General features: G+C 41.0%; 1 protein-coding gene across 2 annotated transcripts; it reads right to left on the bottom strand.

Moving 5' to 3' along the window:
- Positions 1–77: 77 nt before the first annotated feature.
- On the bottom strand, positions 78–18,561 carry pkp3a (plakophilin 3a). 2 transcript variants are annotated; one of them, XM_079223810.1, is made up of 14 exons: positions 18,518–18,561; positions 16,253–16,430; positions 11,098–11,198; positions 9,843–10,615; positions 8,756–8,879; positions 7,701–7,905; positions 5,362–5,536; positions 4,827–4,944; positions 4,560–4,724; positions 4,280–4,462; positions 4,023–4,176; positions 3,264–3,459; positions 2,996–3,083; positions 78–1,187 (listed from the first exon to the last, which is right to left on the bottom strand). In XM_079223810.1, exons 1-14 carry the CDS (start codon positions 18,524–18,526, stop codon positions 1,146–1,148), a joined length of 2,511 nt encoding a protein of 836 aa, XP_079079936.1. In that variant the 5' UTR covers positions 18,527–18,561; the 3' UTR covers positions 78–1,145. The 2 variants fall into 2 exon arrangements, with proteins under 2 accessions (XP_079079936.1, XP_079079935.1); XM_079223809.1 differs by lacking the exon at positions 18,518–18,561 and having other exon boundaries at positions 16,253–16,530.
- Between the last annotated feature and the right edge of the window lie 781 nt (positions 18,562–19,342).

Genomic DNA, 19,342 nt, shown 5'->3' with positions numbered 1-19,342 from the left:
CACACACACACACACACACACACACACACACACACACACACACACACACACACACACGAAATGCTTAAAAATTACATTTCACTTCCAAATCTGTAACTTTATTAGCTGAAAAAAATCCAGATGATACATCTGCCTGTACACAACTTAAAAGCAAATATAAAACAGTGAGAATTCGCTCGGAAACATTTATGCCTCAGGACAGTAATAACTATTAGTTGTAGATTTAAAGTTTTGTATCAATACTTACACAGTTACCAGTTACACACAACAAAAATATACTATTAAACTTGAATGTGAAGTGATAGATTTAGCAATAAGAACTCAAATACAAAACAAATACTTTATTTGTTCTGATATAAAAGCTAGGATTGTATCCTTTCCATCCCTGTTGAACTCCATGAGTTTTGTTTGTCAAAGCGATTACAAAAGTCATTCATCAACATCTAGTATGACATTTTGCAGACATAATCATTATCAACATATTTCTGAATCAAAGATCCACATTTCTATAAATCTCTTGTGGTTTACATTCAATTATAACTGTTAGAATTTAGACTCATTGATAAACACATATTTATCTCTTCAAAATCTACTAATACAAAGCGCGAATACAATATATAAAACATTTGATTTCTGTGTAAAATAAGAAGTACTATTTACAAAAGTACACTTGTTGGCATTTCTGCTGTGATTGAGATGCAACAGTGAGGAGACATGGCACAAGTGTCCACCATATTGCCCATCAACAGTTGCTCAACTGGCAGAAACTAAAAGTTTCATATGAAATACATGTTGCATCGACAGATAAGAAATCCCTGATTCCAAACTAAAACATACAGTGTTCAAACAAAGAGAGTAAATGGTTAAGGTGCACACATCTGTATCAAAGTCCATCAATAGTCCAGCGTACCGGATCCACATTTCTTGAACTGTCCGTCGAGATTTAAAAATACACAAGTCCTTTTCCGTCGGGGAGATCCTCCATCACTTGCGTGTCGTCCATGTTGTCATCATAAAGTATGGCACATGAGATGTGAACCTACGCTATCTTTGAATAGTATAAACAGTCTCTTTACTCCACAGGCTGGTGGAGTGCTGGCCTGATCACTGTTAAAGAAGTGAACTTGTATGGCGTTACTTTTATTTTAGATCGTCATGTCTGCAAAATCCCGTCTTGTAAACCCTTTCTGTAACACAAAGAAACAAACAATATAGTGTTATGACACATACAAAGTGTAAAAAAGCTAATTTTTCAAAACAAAAGCATCCTTGATTTTGACATTTGATCTGGAGTAAATTCTGGACTAACACATTACATTTCAGCAATTGAGTGTTTGAATAGCTTACATCTTGTGAAAGTACATATTTCTTTGGAACAGTTTGCGGTGCAGGTATCTTGGGATACAAATGTATGCAAGACAAGGTTTAAAGCGTTTTTTTGTTCTGCTCGGACTTGTTTGTTGAGAAATAGGATGAACACCACACCTTGGGGAGAGGCAAGTCGTGATCTGCAAAAGGCAGAAACACCCGACCCTGCCCAAGACATGCACATGCCTTTGTGTAGGGGTGTGTGTGTGTGTGTGTGTGTGCGTTGAAAGAGCAGCAGTGTTAACTGTCAGAAATATATAGGTTTTTGAACTTGAGCCAACTAACTGACGAGGGAATTTCGGAGAGAGAAATGTCCTCCGTCACACACACACACACACACACACACACACACACACACACACACACACACACACACACACACACACACACACACACACACACACACACACACACACACACACACACACACACACACACGCTCACGCTCAGGAACAAACACAAACTTCAATTCAATAAGAATGAGGGTGGGGCTCCATGAAGAGAAAACGTTTCCACTGAGCTTTGACTTTTGAGCGTCAGTCGACATGCATAATCCAACTTGTTGTTCTCGCCGTGTTAGAGGCCAAGTGACTCTTGAGAAAGAGATGTGTGTACTGAACTGAGAGCACTGTCATTTAAAAAATATGCACAAAGTTACTCATGTTTTATCTTTGTGTATCTTTCATATATCTCTAAACTGAATTAAATATCACAATAATGTGAGGAGAATACTTTTAAACCTAGAACACAAACGTTGGGTGATTTTCACCCGAGCGATTGATGTTACGTTATTTTCATTGTGTTGCTTTTGTCTGAGTTGCGTGGGTCCTTCTGTAGCTTCATGCTGCTCACAGACGTTAGTGAAGGTGGGCGTCTCTTCCTGCTCCGATCACTGCTTTTTTCTACAGGCACCTGTTCAGGTGATTTTCACCCGACGTTAGTGATAGTGTGACAATTTTTTACGGATGGGTTTTAACATTGACTTTTAACATTAATTCACTTTTCCTTCACAGAAGAAGTCACACATGTCTCAGGAGCATGTGGACCAAAAAACAAGTTCATAGCTCCTTTATTTATATTTTTTATTATTTTTTATTGACGATTCCCTAATTTTTCACCGGATTTTGAGCCTTTTTTCAGGGTCTCCCCATGATACCTGTTTATTGTTTTATGAGAGGTTCTATAGGGGAAAATAAAAGAAGAGTACTTCAACTTGCCTTGTATTGTATTGTTGTATTTGAATATATTTCGATGAGAAGTATATTTTATCAGGTACATTATATCGGGCGAAATTCACCCGACGTTAGTGATAGTGTGACTATTTTTAACGTTAGTGTTAAGCCCCTCAATGAGATGTTGTAAAGTGCAGTATAGTCATACATTGATATGAGCTGTTAATGTCAGTGCCATATGTGTCTTCAGCATAATTATTCATAGTTCAAAATCTGTGTGAGTTGTTTGATAACACACAATAACATTATACAATTCATTATTTTATCCCTTCTAAAGTATTGGGATATTAGTAACACTTAAAAACGCTGCTGCAACTCACAATAGACTTTGACATTTTATTCCCCCCCAAAAAAGGTTTTCTTTGCTCATGCAGAGCTCGATTTTAGTGTCTCACCACTTTGTAGTCTTTGTGCAGTTTCTTGTACTGGAACATGTTGCTGAGAACAGTGGCTGCTGCTTTGGCTGCTTTGGTCTTCCCAGTGCTGGAGAAAACAGATTCATCCACAGTGAATGCTTGGTACAAATTATCTAGTTTCAAAAGACAGGCAGCAATATTCGACATTTAACAACAAATGTCATGAAAATGTGCAAATGTCTGTATCAGGTCAAATACACAATGAACTGGTTTGACATGATAAATCAATTCTCCTTCAACCAGTCACCTGTTGTCATGTGAGTTCTTGATGCCGATCAGTTTTTGCAGGCCATCGAAGAAGGCGATGTCTCTGGCAGCTACGGAGCTGCTGGTCACCAAGTTATTGAGAACGCCACAGATGTTGACCGTCACTTCGCTGGAGGGCTCCTTCTGGTATCCGTCATTAGGCAGCTTGGTCACCAGGTTGTTCACCACCTTTGTAGCTGGAGATAAATCAGTAAGTATTGTTAAGATTTATTTTAACAATCAGATCACTCCCGTTTGCAATGGGATCCTGCATTAACACACACATTTATGAGAAAGTTCAAACAGATATTCAGCATTTGTATGTTTTTCACTTTTAATAATTCTAATTCGATCTTATAGGCAGATGATTGTTTAATTCTGTTCAGGCTTTATTTGTTTATTCTGTGTATCCCATATGTTTAATTTTGGTGTCTGTAACCTGTATATGATTTTTTTATTATGTTTTCTTCTTATTTGCACGTAAACAACCGATAAAAAAAGTGATACCACATAAATTCTGAAAAAAATACTTTGTAAAGTAAATTGAAATGCTATAATTTCAGTGCTATTTACGTTTCAACATTAATATTGTGATGCAACACTGGTGAGAAGATTATTTTAGACAATTACTGGAATTAGTCTAAAATGTGATAAAACAACAGATTTTACTATGTTATTAAAAGTATACTCTGTTAACAGGTGGCTCAGAGCATCATATTATTTATATCGCACAAGGATAAAAAAAAAAAAAGGCACTGACCCATGTCATTCTTATCTTTGGCATGGCGGGACAGGTTTCGGAGGAGGCCTGTGAGAGAACGCAGCTCCAGATCATTGCTGGTACGCAGGTGGTCCAGCAGCACTGGCAGTACGCGCTCCTGCTCCAGAGCCACCCGGCTCAGCACAGAGGCCCACTGCAGGGCAAAGAGGGACACATTAAATATTGGACAAACTTCTAAAAGATTGTTTTATTTGAATGATTTTTTTTACAGGCGAACTGACAAATCTGCAGCTTACCCTCTTGTCTCCAGCTGTGATGTTCTGCAGCGCTCCGGCTGCGGCCTCGCGGGTGGTGGAGTTGATCTCACACTGTTGCAGCACACGTTTGTACAACCCCACTATCTGTGGGTGCCACAGCCACTCCACGCCCTTTGGCACCCGAGCCACCTCGGTGAAAGTGGAGAGATCCTGGTTCTTGCTCTGTCAGAGGACGGAAGAAACAAGGAGACATTGGTGAGACGGATGAATCTGGTCCGTACACACAAAAAGCTGAGGGATGAATCTCACATGCTCTTACGTTTTTGGCTTTGCGACTCTGAGGTGTAAAGCAACCAATAGCTTCGCCCTTCCCTGAGTCCTGACCTCTGGTAGGTCCTTCCAGGCGCATCATAGCAGATGGAGGCATCTCACTGTAGAGCTGGTAGGAGAGGTTCCTCAAGACACACACTGAATTTTCCACCCCCTAAGAAAAACACACACGCAAACACACAGACAAATAAGTACACAAGCCTTGGTGTGAACAGAAACAGCAGCTTGAATTCAGCTCCATCTAGTCTTGTCTCACCTTGTCTTCTGTCTTGTTTTCATCAAGGGAGGCATTGATGTAGCCCACCAAAGAGTCCACCAGTCCATGTGTTTCTCTCATCTGCTGACGGGTCTTTTCGTTCACAGAGCTCATATTCCTGATCACACACAGAGCAAGTGTAGTGTCAGAGAGATATTTTAGGTTAAAAAATCCAGTCAGGAATCCTGCATGCTATTACTTTAACAAAAGGGTGCAACTAGAAAATGCTGAATAGTTTGGCTTAGCAGTTAGTTTCTACTCCTTGCACTTTGCTGCACGATAAATGTCACGCAGAGAGCGTTGCAAAAAACAAAAAAAACAATAGTGAAACATTTGGAGAAAAACACCCTTTAGGGTGCACATAAACAAAGCAGAGCTAAAGCAACCGGAGGCTGGAGTGACGCAGGCTTTTGCAAACAACAGTGAAAAGGGATGGGTATGGTAATACGTGTCCTGCCAGAACAAGTTCCCAAAATGCAAATGTGATCATGGGAGAAAAAGCGGACGCAGAAATGTATTTTAACAAAGGAGCAACCTGAGGCATCCTGTGGTGTTGTAGAAGATGTCTGCCTCAGAGGGAGACTGCTGGATGCCCTCGGAGTCTCCGCCGCCTGACAGAGGGATGAGGATCTTATCAGTCAGCTCAGGAAGTGTCTCCCGAGCCAGTTTCTCCTTCAGGTTGTCTTTGGATGAAAGGTTCCACAGGATACCTGCACACAGACACACCAGTGGAGAGTCAGCAAAACGGACATTCATGCTTCATTTTGCATATGTATGTAGCTTATTTAATGTTTAATAATGGATATTTTAACTTCAATCTTGGAGATTACCATTATTTTATGGTAACCTCAATTTTGAAGGAGCAGTGTGTGGGATTTAGTGGCATCTAGTAGTGAGAATGCAGATTTGATTCAACTGAACAACACAAGAGTGTTGGAGAGCTGCGATGGTTTTTAGGTAATGTAAAAATGGTTTGTCCCTTCTGGGCTACTGTAGAAACATGGCGGTGCAACATGCTTATTCTATGGTAACGCAATCAAAATGATTCTTAGTTTCAGGTTATACACAAATGAAAACATAGCTATGGATATTATATATTGTTGTTGCTATTATAACACACCCTGTCCCTTTAAGAAACATTGGGTAGTTAGCTTTGTTGCTTTCTTGCTGAGAGTTAGATGAAAACATTGATACCACTCTCAGACATGAAACGGGTTTTAATCTTCTGATCTAACTCAACACAAGGAGATAAAAAAAGTGTACTTCCCAAAATGTTGAACTTGGAGATATGCAATTCCTTTCGAAACATCTGAGAGAAACTCAAAATGACAGGGATGCTATAACATGTGTTGGCACTATGTGGGTCAGATAAGCCCTGTGTCACATGTTGTCAAACTACCTACCTGGCTAAACAATGTCAATCAAATGTCCTAATCTCCAACTTAAATTAGCGAGATGATTGATATCAGGCTATCTGGGTTTCTTCACAGCTGAACCGTGCTGAAATGGTCTCGGTAATTCTAGCCAGACGTCAGTCATCTGGATAAATGCGCGCGCCCGCTCCTCTTCAGAAGGGATAATAATCGAGCACTGACACCACGATGTTCTAACAGTACAATGGCAAATAAACTCAAAGGAACCTCTTTTTATTCCTCTGCTGAGAAGCAGGAGATGATCATGAAGGCATATGAGGAAGTCAATACCTTGATCATTCACAGCAAACGCGTTGCGAATATTCCAACGTTTTTGCAACGTTGTTGCCGTGAACGCAACTTTAACACCGCCCCCGCTGCGAGACATAACCGTCGCAAATATATATATACACGTATGTGTAGATTACTATATAACTAGGAGTTTGAATATGTGCATGGGCAGATCAGTATGTATGTATTATTCATAATCAGAAATTCAATCAATTGAAGCAGTGAAAATAAATTGTGTGCGATTCTCTGTATTCTTATCACGATCACCTTGATAAGAATTTACAGCAGGTTTACATTTTTGGCTGTGTTGCTATGGGGATTTATCTAAGCTTGTTTCGAGAAACCGAGAAACCCTGACCTACGTCATCTTATCCTGACAATTAGCCCTCTAACTCAGTAAGCCAGGTACGAGAAACAGGGCCATGCAGTTGCTCTGGTATTTTTTTCCCCCTTTGAACCTGCTGATACAAATCAAGGCGTAACGGCTAAAAGGAAAGAGTGATAAGGCCATCAGTCATAATAGAGTAGATATACTGTAAGTATACAGGCCCTGACAACTCCCAAACACGCCTTTATCCCCCCTTCTCACACACCCTATAGGAAAGTCCACCGCTGACTCTGTGTACTCAGACACACTACATGTCATACAAACATCCGCACTATGAAGTTGTTGTAAAAAAAACCTTCTGTGTTCATTTCATGAGAAAGTATGTCGGCCGGTTCTGCTGACAACAGAAAATTGTGAATAAAGACAAGAGAATGTGAATTGTGTGAATGTATGAGTGCTGAAGGTCAACTGGAAACTTGAACTGTGAATGGCCAGCTGACATTAATGTGGAGTATTGAAAAACAAAAAGTAAAATAATAACATCTCTTACACCTCTGAAAATACAAAACTATCTCAAACTTGCTCAGGATCTGTGGATTCTTATAAAAGTGACCAGTTACAGCTTGCCACCGTCCTCCTGTTTGTTAGTTGAATATTATCAATCTCAAAAGCTACTGTTTGCTCAAATAATTTCAAGGACACTACTGTCCAGATCATGTTGCATCCAAATATCGTTACCAACTAATTTACATTAATTGAAAAGTCCAAAACAAGCAGTCTGAGACCAACTGTGCTTGTTGTGTCATGTTTTTATTTTCATTCATGTGATCAGGATTTTCCTACCAGTGATGTTTTTGTTGAGCTCTTCATCAGATTCTTTGAGTGCCTCGACCAGCTGTGAAATGCCACCCTCCTCAATCAGGGCAACTTTGTTGTTCATGTTCTCATAGATGAGGTTGCGTGTGGCACCAGTGGCATAACGCTGCACTTCCTGGTTCTCGCAGTTGAACAGCTTCACCAGCTCAGAAATGCCCTTCAAGCGCCGCACCTAGAAACCAAGTGGCAGGAAAAACATTGTGCTTAGGACATTTACTGTTTTGGTAACTACAGTGATTACAAAATATATAATGGATTGAAGCCTTTATGTGTAGAATATATATGTGATTATAGCAACAAGTCTCATTTTTCTCCATTCATATCAATGTCCATGCATCAGTTGGATCCATGCATTGCTGTCACCACTAGGAGTGGCCAAAATCTGACGTAGGGGCTTTAAAAGAAAAAGTTGAATTTTGGATGATACACTTGTTTGCTTTCTTGCCGAGAGTTAGCTGAGAATGATATCACTCTCATGTCTGTATGGTAAATATTAAATGAGGGGCTGAGACTATTTTGTTACCTTTTGACAGAGCCAGGTTTGCCGTTTCCAGTCTTTATGCTAAGCTAAGCTAACCGGCTGCTGGCTCTACCTTCAGATTTGCTGCACAAACAGTGCTAAACATATCTACCTCTCAGCAAGAAAGCAAATGTGTATATTTATCCGAATATCTAACTTTTAAATTATCTGGATCTCTTTATGTTAAACTCAAGAGCATCCTCAGAGTTAAACATAACCTCAACAAGCTAAAAGCACATGACCAAACTGAGCGAGTGAGCTCTCTGTCACGTGAAATAAGAAGAGTTCCAGATATTGTATGTCTGCCATTCAACATCTGTACAGGGCAGCTGCTATCCAACTGGAGCACACCAGAGCAGAAGACAAAACTGCTTCTCTACGTCACAAGAAATGGAGAAGCATCCAAGGAAAACAGTTTTCATGACTGACTTTCTCAATAAGGTATTGCAGAGTAGAAAAGCCCAGAGTAAATCTAACCACAAGTTCAATCAGTTTGAGCTACCTCTTCTTTGGCCTCGCTGTCATTGTAGCACTCGTGTTGAATGTAGGCCGCACCCAGGACCTGCAGCTCATGGTCGGGCTCTCTCAGGTGTTGCACTGCGGTGGCCATGTCCAAAGAGTTGATCCTAGCGAAGGAGCAAATGAACATATTCAACCAAAGAATCTAAAACATTTCAATTATGGCACCCTGACATCATGTTTGGCATCATAACATATGTATTTTGGATGTTTGAATGAAAATCAACAGTAATTATTCATAGATGATTTGTCTTACACAGTGGTCTGTGAATCTGCTTGCTCACCACAAACGTGGGATGTGTGAAATGTCAGGGCCTGGAACTGAGTTGCCACACCCAAAACCAGTTCTGCCACTAAGGAGCCTACTCCCAATGCGCACTCTTATGAAATACACTGCTCACCTCACACACTCCCTCACTAAAGCTCCTGACACATGAACGCTCTGACTCCATTATTCTGGTGTATCACATTCACTATCTTATCACAGATCTCTGTCATCGTGTATTTTAACCTAATTAAAGGATAAGGACGGCATGATTCCCTATTTTTCTTATTGCCAAGAAATCCAATGAAAAGACTCAAAGCAATTATGTTTTTGTCTGTCTCCCAATACCTTCATATCTCTCTACACTGTCTTTGCTTCACAAGCACAAACCCATTTGTTCCTATTGAACTAAATACTCAAGTTTGTCGTTTTTCGCTGGCGTCACTCAAACATTTTCAGCAGATAACTACACATTTGGTGTGCTAGTGAGTATCTAACGCAGCTGGACGGTGAATGTGGGACTGACTCAAGATAAACTACGTCCCCATGTTACTTGTAACAGAAGGGACATGTCAGTCCAAAAGTGTTTGATTGGGATTTCAGTAGTTTTTGGACAGAGGATTGGCTTCCTGTATATCAGGCTTTACCTCCACAAACAATACTTATTAATAGAATCAATTTATTGTTGCTACACACTGACGATTTCATCAGTAATTGTATGAGAACGTGCAAAAAAAAAAACACATCAATATTGTGAATTTGAGAAGAAGTAATGGGTGACTTTGTTGTCATTTGAGTGTCTCACCCGCTAAGGTTGCCCATGCTGGCTCCCATCTCCATCTGGCCATCGTAGATGTCTGCGCCCCTGCCCACACTCTTCATGCTTCTCATTGACATGGCCCGGGACATGGTGCCCGAACGCTGCATTAGGTTCCCCTGGGAAGCAGAGGTCAATCCGGATGCCATGAACCCTCCTCCGTCCACTCTGTCCCCTCCTCCACCATAGACACTCCCACCTTGGATGGTTTGCTGCCCCGACACGGAGCCCATGCTCAGCCGGTTTCGGTTTGTAATCCTGTTGATAGTGCGGTGGGCTGGGCCTTTGTAGGATTGTTGCTGACTGAACTCCGCCTCTCCTCCTGTCATCCCTCCGCCGCGGGAAAGAGTGCCACTAAGAGATCGCCGCATGGGTGACGTAAAGGTCATGGTGCCTCCTTGCTTCACCTGGCTGGTGTAGCCGTTGACTGCGCTTTGAGCGTACTGGCGGTTGAAAGTGGCGTCACGGTCCGAGACCAAACTGCCGGCATCGCTGCCATCCACCATCCAGGGATTCCCCTGCACTGCATACTGCCGCACGGCGTGCATGGAGAGGGGCTGTGGTTCCATTCGGCTTTGTTGCCTGGCAACCCCTTGGTAGCCGCCCAAGCGTATGTCTTCTCGGTAATAACCACCGCCGCCGCCACCGCCACCACCACCGCCACCACCCATTCCACCACCGACAGTGATCCTGTGCATCTGGGCCATGTCTGGGCCGACAGACTGGCTGCTGAAGCCTGTTCTCTGGGATATGCGTGGACCCTGAGAATGAGGAAGAGGAGTAACTGTAAATGTGTAACCAGAGTTCAGATGAACTGTGTATGTGTGGGTGAATTTGTCACAGCAAATTGACAAAAATGTATTTCCCTTCCTTATACAAACATACATTTGTTTAGGTGATAAGGGCATTATTATTGACTCAGATATGGACACATTGAAAAGCAGGATGATTTCCATAATGCAGCTTCAAGTTAAGCTCAGAGCTCAAACATCTGTGCCACAAAGCCAATGTTTTCCGGTCGAATCCCTAAAATAGAGGAATCTAGAGTGTGGACTTGAAACCCTGAGCTGATCTCATCACGGCGTACTGTGAAATACCACACATGCCGTTTCCTCGGTGACCCACTGTGGCACTAGCAGAGGGTCAGTGAAGAATTTAAACGACACATTACATGATCAGCTGGAATTGTCCATGACATGCGAGAACAGATGCTGAAACAGTGACATAGTGCTGTAGTACTCACCATTGTTTTGGAGCCCGAGTACATGTAGGAGGATTTAGAGCTGTAGTTTGGGTTATAGGTTTGATATTTCACAGTTGAACCACCGCCACCACCACCGTAGTCTGGAGGGAAGCAGGGAAACAGAACAGATGAATACCACATACAATATCACATTGATAAATGAAGTTATTATTATTATTAGTGATATTAGTGATACAACTGTAATACAATTAACTGAGAGACAAAAACTGGTTTCCACCTTGATACAGCATAATATAAACTATTAATTAATACATACAGTAAAAGTCTTTTGCTTTTCCGAACTGTAACATGTCAAGCCTTAAAGAAGAGCTAAAACAAAAATAGAAAGAGATTTTTTAACGGCAGTATAAGCAGGAGGGCAAAGCCTCACCTCTTGAAACGACATTCCGCTAAAGAGTTACTTAAATATGGAACTCACATGGGAAGTAAAACTTCCCATGTGAGTTCCCATGTGTCTTTTCCCTGAAAAAAAGACTAGACTCAGCTAGTTAAAGAGTTACTTAAATATGGAACTCACATGGGAAGTGAAACTTCCCATGTGAGTTCCCATGTGTCTTTTCCCTGAAAAAAAGACTAGACTCAGCTGACAAATGCCGTTTTTCGGTTTTCTACTTTGTGTGACCTTTCAGTAATGACAAATGTAGGGAGTTGTATTTTTCATAATTTTTAATTTGTCAACACACCGATTAATGCCATTTTGTAATCAAGAACACTTTCCATAGTGTTAGTTGTGTCAAGTGATAATTAAGTTCTACCACATTCATAAATAATGCAACATCAAGTCAAGCCTGACCTTTGTTGGTGTTACTTCACATAACAATACAATCCCAGAAACATTGCAAATGTAATCCTGTTTACTTTTACAGTCTTGTTTTTCAAAACTAAAACACATTTCTTTGGGTTGTTGTTGTTTTATTTCCCTGTGACCCATAACATTTTCTCACATGGAAAACTTTAAAGTAAAAAAAAAAAAAAACTGTTTTGATGTAACAAATGGCACAGTGGAGGTAATTTTAAGGACGGGCATAATGAGGCGTAACACTCAACATTGACAGACAAACAGTTTGAAAAGCAGGTGTCCTGTTGCACTCAAGACTGCGGTTGCAACTGCACACACGGTCTGTAAGAGCAGGGCCCGACCAGTCACCAGGTGGGACGTCTCTGGTTACCCTTCACTCGGAGGGAACAGTTCACAAACACAAAGACGTTCTCGGCTCGCTCAGCACAGTGTGTGTTGATGTTTTTGCTCTCAAACCAGAATATACAGAATTACCTGACAGGTGAGTGGAGAATGTGACAGCAGGCATGTGATGCTTAAGCCACAGTTTATCAACTCAAATGACTGCATCAACTGAAAGCACAATAATACACTGTATGAACCTATTTAGGTGTGTAATTACGTTAATAGAAAGTCTCACGATAAGGAATTAGCTGTACTTCCTGTCATTTAGTTTTAAAAAAAAGTGAAAATTACTCTTTGAGGTAAAATGCAAACTAACAATAACAAAAAGGACTACAGCCATGCTAGGGGCTCTAAGATAATTACAAACAGGAGTTCAGTGTGTTGGCATGCTAACATTTGCTGACTAGCACGCAACACAAAGTTGAGCTGAGGACGATGGGCGTTTAATTGGTTTTGCAGGTATTTAGTACAAAATGAATGGACCTGAAGATGCCGTATGATGGTATTACAAATCATCCTCAAGGAGACATACATACATACATGTCTACAGTTTACAAATAACCCTTCATGGTGACACTCGAGGAAATGTCAGAGTCACCAAAGTCAATAAGATTTATCCTCTGGGGACCATGAACAGCTGTACAAAATTGAATTGCAATCCAATGGATTAGTGCTAGACTGACTGAAAGACACACCAGCCAGCAGTCGGTGTTTGAAGATGTGTAACATGTTCTGACACGAGGTTCGAGGCAATGATCCCGGCTGCACTGATCATGATTCAAAACTGACTAATGCCTTTGTCTCGATGGAGCGGGTACACTAAACGACCTCAGACGACTTCATCTGCCAGGAAAAAAAACTAATTAATTACGAGGAAACTAAAGACAGGTTATTAAGGGTAGCCCTTTAAGCCCTCGCCCTAACCCCGAATCCTATTTATTGTTTTGAGATGTGTTTAGAGGTTGTACATGGGGATTATTGTAACCCTGATTTTTATGTTTAATTTGATACCTAACATGTTTGTTTTTTCGGGGAGGGGTGGGATTTATACCGAAAGGGAATCCTCCACGCCAGGATATTCCTCGAGTGTTCAAGAATTGACAGAACAGGTTATATTACAGTTAAGGTTATTTATTTAGCAACTACACACATACATGAAATGCATACCTAATACAAGGCCTTGGACTCCGCTCCCCTGCTGTCTACCTTCAATCGGTCAGCATGCCTCAGGATGAGTGAGCCCCGAACTCCGAGAGCAAGGGGTATTTATCCCCTCTATCTGACTTCCTATTCCATCTGACTCCAGCACTTTACAGATACATTAAAAGGGGAAGTGGTCCATGAACCGGACATGAAATCGGCCATTGAAATGTCACAAGGATGAGCGATTCTGTCTGTAACCAGGGCAACCGTCACAACAGGAAACTGTGAGCCCCAAACATAGCATATTCTTACAAGGAAAAAGAGGAACCCCGTCCATCAGCTAAATGCAAGCTTACAGATTTAAACCTGGGCAACACTGAAAGACAGCATCGGCCTCTGTCTGACTGGTGATTTGTACCGTGTTACCTCATATAAAAGGGTCCCCATTTTAGGGTTCCCAAACCTACAACACATATGTGTTGTAGGTTTTACATTTACCATGTGAGCAGAAGGGAGGGGTGAATTACCTTCACGTTTCTATGCAGCACACACACACACACACACACACGCACACGCACACGCACACGCACACGCACACGCACACGCAAAACCAGTTGGTGTAGAAGAAAATGAGCCAACCGTGGCAACGCCCAACACACCTTTGCATCACACAGAAAAACACACCCTGAAAACAGATCTTTTTTTTATTATTATTCTGTGTTGCCTTTTGAAATATTTACTAAGCCTGTATGTAAACACACATTTTTGTCTTCTTCTCTTCTGCTCTCACTTTCTGCTGAGACTTGCCCAGCTGTGCCAATTAGTCCATAACTAGTTCAATTGTTGCAGCATTAAAATACAGGAGAAGTCCCTCTGGGTGCTCTCATGTGTGCACTCATTCAAAATGAGCTCTTCTGAAGCCACAAACCACTGAAATGGCAGCGTTCCCTGTTGTGTCGTTATGAATTCTTCTCTGCCTCTTGTACAGGTTTCAAAAGACAAAGAATATGACGTGGCAGCATTTTGTGACTGGATGTTTTACTCCCGGCAAAGCCCAGGGCAAAGGACAGGCAGAGATAACAGTGTGCAAACTCCGCTCAGCCGACTCAGCCGTTTTTCATACAGTACGGCCAGTCTTTGACCAACATATCGAAGGTAAAAAACTAAAAACAGGTAGTGACTCATTTTGTTGACGGATTTCTTTCTGCATTCCCAAATTAAAAATGGCACGAACAGTATGTTTTCCCCTGGAGACAGTTAGCCTACAGGGGAACTGCTCAAACCAGACAAGTGAGAACAAGATTCTTCTTCACAACCCAGAAAAGTAAACGTCATAAAAACAAGAAGCTGATGTTGAGCTGCTCCCTGTAGCCAATTATGGAACGTGAAGGAAATTACATTATGCATCAAGAAGGTGCAAGTTTAAGTCGCCAGATTTAAAAAACAACACACAACTGTGTCCATGTGTGGCTCGACACTAATTCAGCTCCTTAAATGCATCAAATGTGTTGTAACAGTTGAGGAAACAAATTCACAGCTCTACTGGAAACCCTTAATTTCCTTTATGGGAATCTCACTGTTGCTTACATAACAATCCCATCTTGGCTGACTTTGTCTGCGTGCCAAGACGACTAGACACCGTTTGACAATGTGTCTTCTATGAGCAGACGACACAACAACATCATCATCTCTCAGGTATATTTCTTCAACCCTCTGCTCCTAAAGCTGAGAAAGACCCGAAACCCAATCCCACAGAGGGAGGCTTTCACCTTGCTCTGCTATCAGGGAAGTTCATGAAAGCAGCACTTGTTCGAGCCTGTTACACATTAACCCTTTCTCATGTGCATGTTCACCTCATACTGAGCGTGAGGCTTCAGGTCCGTCTGCTACGAACCTGCAGAGCAGCTGAATGGACACATTCCCAGATGAGCTGATGAGGCCCGCAAAGCCACACATACACAAAACAACACCAGATGAAGGTAAAAGCTGATCTAGGTCACTTTAGGGGAATAATGAAATTGGTTCTTGTAAAATAAACAAAAAACATAAGATTTAAAAATTAGTTGAACAATTTAATAATCAGGGGACTTAAAGTCCACTATTTTAAAATGTGTAAGTCATTTTTACTTTAGTTTTCTTTGTCTTCTAGGATAGTGAGCTGAATATTGTGGCTTTCCTTTTTGTATTGCATGTAATGATTGACTGAATAAAACACATACTCGCTCACTCAATATCTCTGGGTTGTATCCGGACTGCAGGCTGCTCTGGATACTGCACCAACAGAGTTATAAATGAATAACCAAAATATTCTGTGGAATGATCGAAAATTTGAATACTTGTTAGTGATCTCCATGTTTTGCTTGTCTGGGTGATCAAAAACAAAAAAAAACAAAAACAAAGGAGGGGTTTTACATTTTGTAAACCGGCTATAAACAGTGTTACTGTCTGGGGGATCCATTGTTTGATGCTCCATATCGCAGCTCATCATACTGGAGCCCACCAAAAACTGTATTTCAGCAATTTTGAGTATTGGCCAAAGGAGACAGGACTGACTGGTGAGATAAGAGTTGTAATTCCATCGATATGAGCCTAACATATATGTGATGTGTGATATGTTATCATTAGGCTATAAACTAATTGACTTTAATGAGGCACCTGCACCTGAAGCTGTGTGTGGCTCAGAGCTCTTTTACCTACTGAGCCCAAATCATTCGCCAACTCTTGACGCGGAAATACTTTCACGAAGAAGAACATAAAGCCGTCACAGTTTCTCGAGAAAGCGATTGCAAATACTTTTTGGATGTTTACCTGACATGGCGTATTGTGAGGCCGATCCATTCTGACGCGGAAGTGTGGACTTCTCCGCCATTCTCATCTGGACCTGCTGATGCACGCGCCGCGATCTGGCCATCGCGTCGAGCGCGGGGCCGCCGTTCCCGAGCTGGATGTCAGACGGGAGTCCATAGGTAGTGACCGAGGTGTTGGGCTGTAAGGCGGACAAAAACACGTTCTCTGAGGCCACGACACTCATGGTGAGAAGTTAGGACGAAGAAATACGCGCCTGGGCAGAAACCGTGGTGCGGGCAGGTTGTTTGCGCGGCTGGAAGTGTGTGCGAGGCGCACCGACCGAGAGGCGCTCACCGCTCACAGAGCCGCATCAGCAGGGGGCGGAGCCTCGGAGTCAGTGAACCCAGGCCTACCTGGCTCACAGGTGCTCCTTTGCGTCTTCTTTGGGGGGTTTACGACAGTCCTTAACCGTTGCATACCTGCCTCCTAAATGTAAATGTATATATATATATATATATATATATATATATTTTTGTATAATTAGTCCTCTCATTAAACCATACAATGTTGTGTCTTCCAAAAACAACAACTAAATAACAAAACATATTTAAAAAATAAATAAGGCATAACTGGACTTCAAAGTGTTTGGGAGGGCTTGTTTAATTTGAAAATATCATAAAATGGCATAAAATCTCTGATTTTTTTTAGCACACGCATATGAATTCATTGTCATATTCCTGTTTTTTCTCTTTGCAATACCTATATTAGAGCACCATTAGATATTCCTTTATTAGTCCCGCAGTGTGGAAATTTCAGGATTACAGTAGCAAAAAGGGTAAAGCGCACACAAGAGACATAGTAAAAAATCAAAACAAGTAATATAAATACGGTAGAAAACAGTACAATATCTACAATACTGATATATATATATATACAGACAGAATAAAATATAACTATTATTATGAACAGTGTATTGAATTCTAACAGACGACCTGAAAACAACGGCGTTATATTAAAATTGTGAAAATAAACTTTAAAAAAGGGTAAAAACATGAATGTATCATCACCATTCAAATAGATCGAAAATCAGCTGGCATCCCCGCTGACGTTGGGCAAGAGGCAGGTGAAGCCCTGCTATCTCAGGGCTGACACACAGACGCAAACCTACTAGACTCAACACAGAGGGGCCAGCCAGCGGGTTCGAACGCCGTTATGATGCAGTTATATGTTTTATCCTGAGGGGCCATTCTGCATAGTGAGTATTTTACAATCATTTTTGTTTTACTAACACTTAGTTTTTTTTTTTGAGTAGTTTTACACTTTGGTATTGCTATGCTTACTTATTAACATATCTGAGTACTTCTCCCACTACTGGCTGTTTAGTTTTATATATTAGTTTATTAAACAAGGACATTACTACTCTTTTTGAATCTGTAATAATTAGGTAAATACAAGTATATTGCCTAAACGTTATGCTTCATGCAGCAGTAAAGGCCTTTGAGACTTTTGTCTGTGCTTTTTTTACGAATGTACCTGATACTAGGTTCAATCTTGACGTTTAGTATGAATGGAGGACTGTTACAAGGTGTGTCAGTCTCACTCTATTATCCAGGTGGAGCCACACCTTAGTTGTATCTGGTTTGTTTTATTAGAGCTTAGCAACTGTGAGTCACTGCAGCCTTATGCAAGTGGTATAACCCGTGGGAAGAGTACTTGAGACAAGCTGCATGTATGTATCTACCTCTCAGGCTAACAAGTCACTGTTGGAGCAGAATAAACATCATCAAATGGACTGAAGTATGAATAAACATCTCTTCTAATCATTATTTTCTGCCTGCCTTCCTTTGCTTGGGTGCATCTGAGCAGAAAAAGATGAACCGCATTCTTTCTAAAGGTTATTCAATCAGCCAATCAGAGGATTTCATTTTCCCCAAAGCAGATCAAAGTCTATGTTTACAAAGAATCGGATGCAGAAGCAGATCTATAGAAGCATCCTTCCTCTGCTCATCCGCTCTGTGTTTACCTGAACAATGACCTTTAACCTTTGCACATATTTCTTCACAGTCTTTCCACACTGACTTCACCTTCGCTGTCATGCCATGTTTGTGAAACAATCAATCACAGCTTCACAATCAATCACAGCTTCACAAGCAGAAGCTTAATGTCTCAGGGAGACTGAGATGGTGACAAGTTCTCAGTTAAATTCATTTGACTTGATTTTACAAAACAGACAAAAAAAATAGAATCTGGTATATATCAAACATGAAAGCACCGATTTTGACTCACCATTAACATTGATGCTGCGTTGCTTGTCGATGTTCTCTGATGAAGTGCACTGAGTGATCTGATCTGGTGGAATATTAGAAAGTGTCAAGAGATATAGTCACAGTCACCGCCCACAAATTTAAAAGTGTCCTTTCCTTAGCACAAAACAAAGAGATGACTCAAAGGAGAGGTTGACACCACAGGGTGTGTACAGATATTTCTTATTATTGACGTGTGATTTGTGTGATTTTTTTTTTTGTATATTGCAACATTTCATTGATGACTCACTCAGTTTAGCGCCTCAGAGCAGCTGTTTTACTGGATTCCCAGCCCAGTTCACATGGTACAGAGTGACAGAAATCAGCCTCAAGGTTGACTCAGGTTGATGTGTGTGTGAATGTTAGTGTGTGCGTCAGAGAAAGTGACTGCACCAGTCAGTGAGTGACACCCTGGCTCTGTCTGATGTCTCGAGCGTAAGGAGCCAACCGTCTTTCTGTGTGTTAATCTCTGAAGATACACTACAGTACGTACAGTATGTGGAACCCCAAACATTATATTACACAAATATTGCAATAAAACAATATTAACTACAAATATTTTTGTTTAAATGTTCACCCAATACACATAGAAAGAGATACAATATGGACGGAGGATGAGACAATGGGCACAGACATGTAAAATGCTGATGCTGAAAGAGACGCAAGACAGCATACACAATTTATAAAGCATTGTTATTAAACCCAGTGAGGAAATATTTCATGTTTTATAATTTGGAGCTAAATATTATATATATATATATATATATAATAGTATATATACATATATATAAAATATATTCCTTTTATT

The sequence above is a fragment of the Taurulus bubalis genome, assembly GCF_910589615.1.
Source record: "Taurulus bubalis genome assembly, chromosome: 9".
Taxonomy (NCBI): Eukaryota; Metazoa; Chordata; class Actinopteri; order Perciformes; family Cottidae; genus Taurulus; species Taurulus bubalis.
Note: the sequence above shows the minus strand (reverse complement) of the source record. Positions and strands in the feature narration are given on the sequence as shown.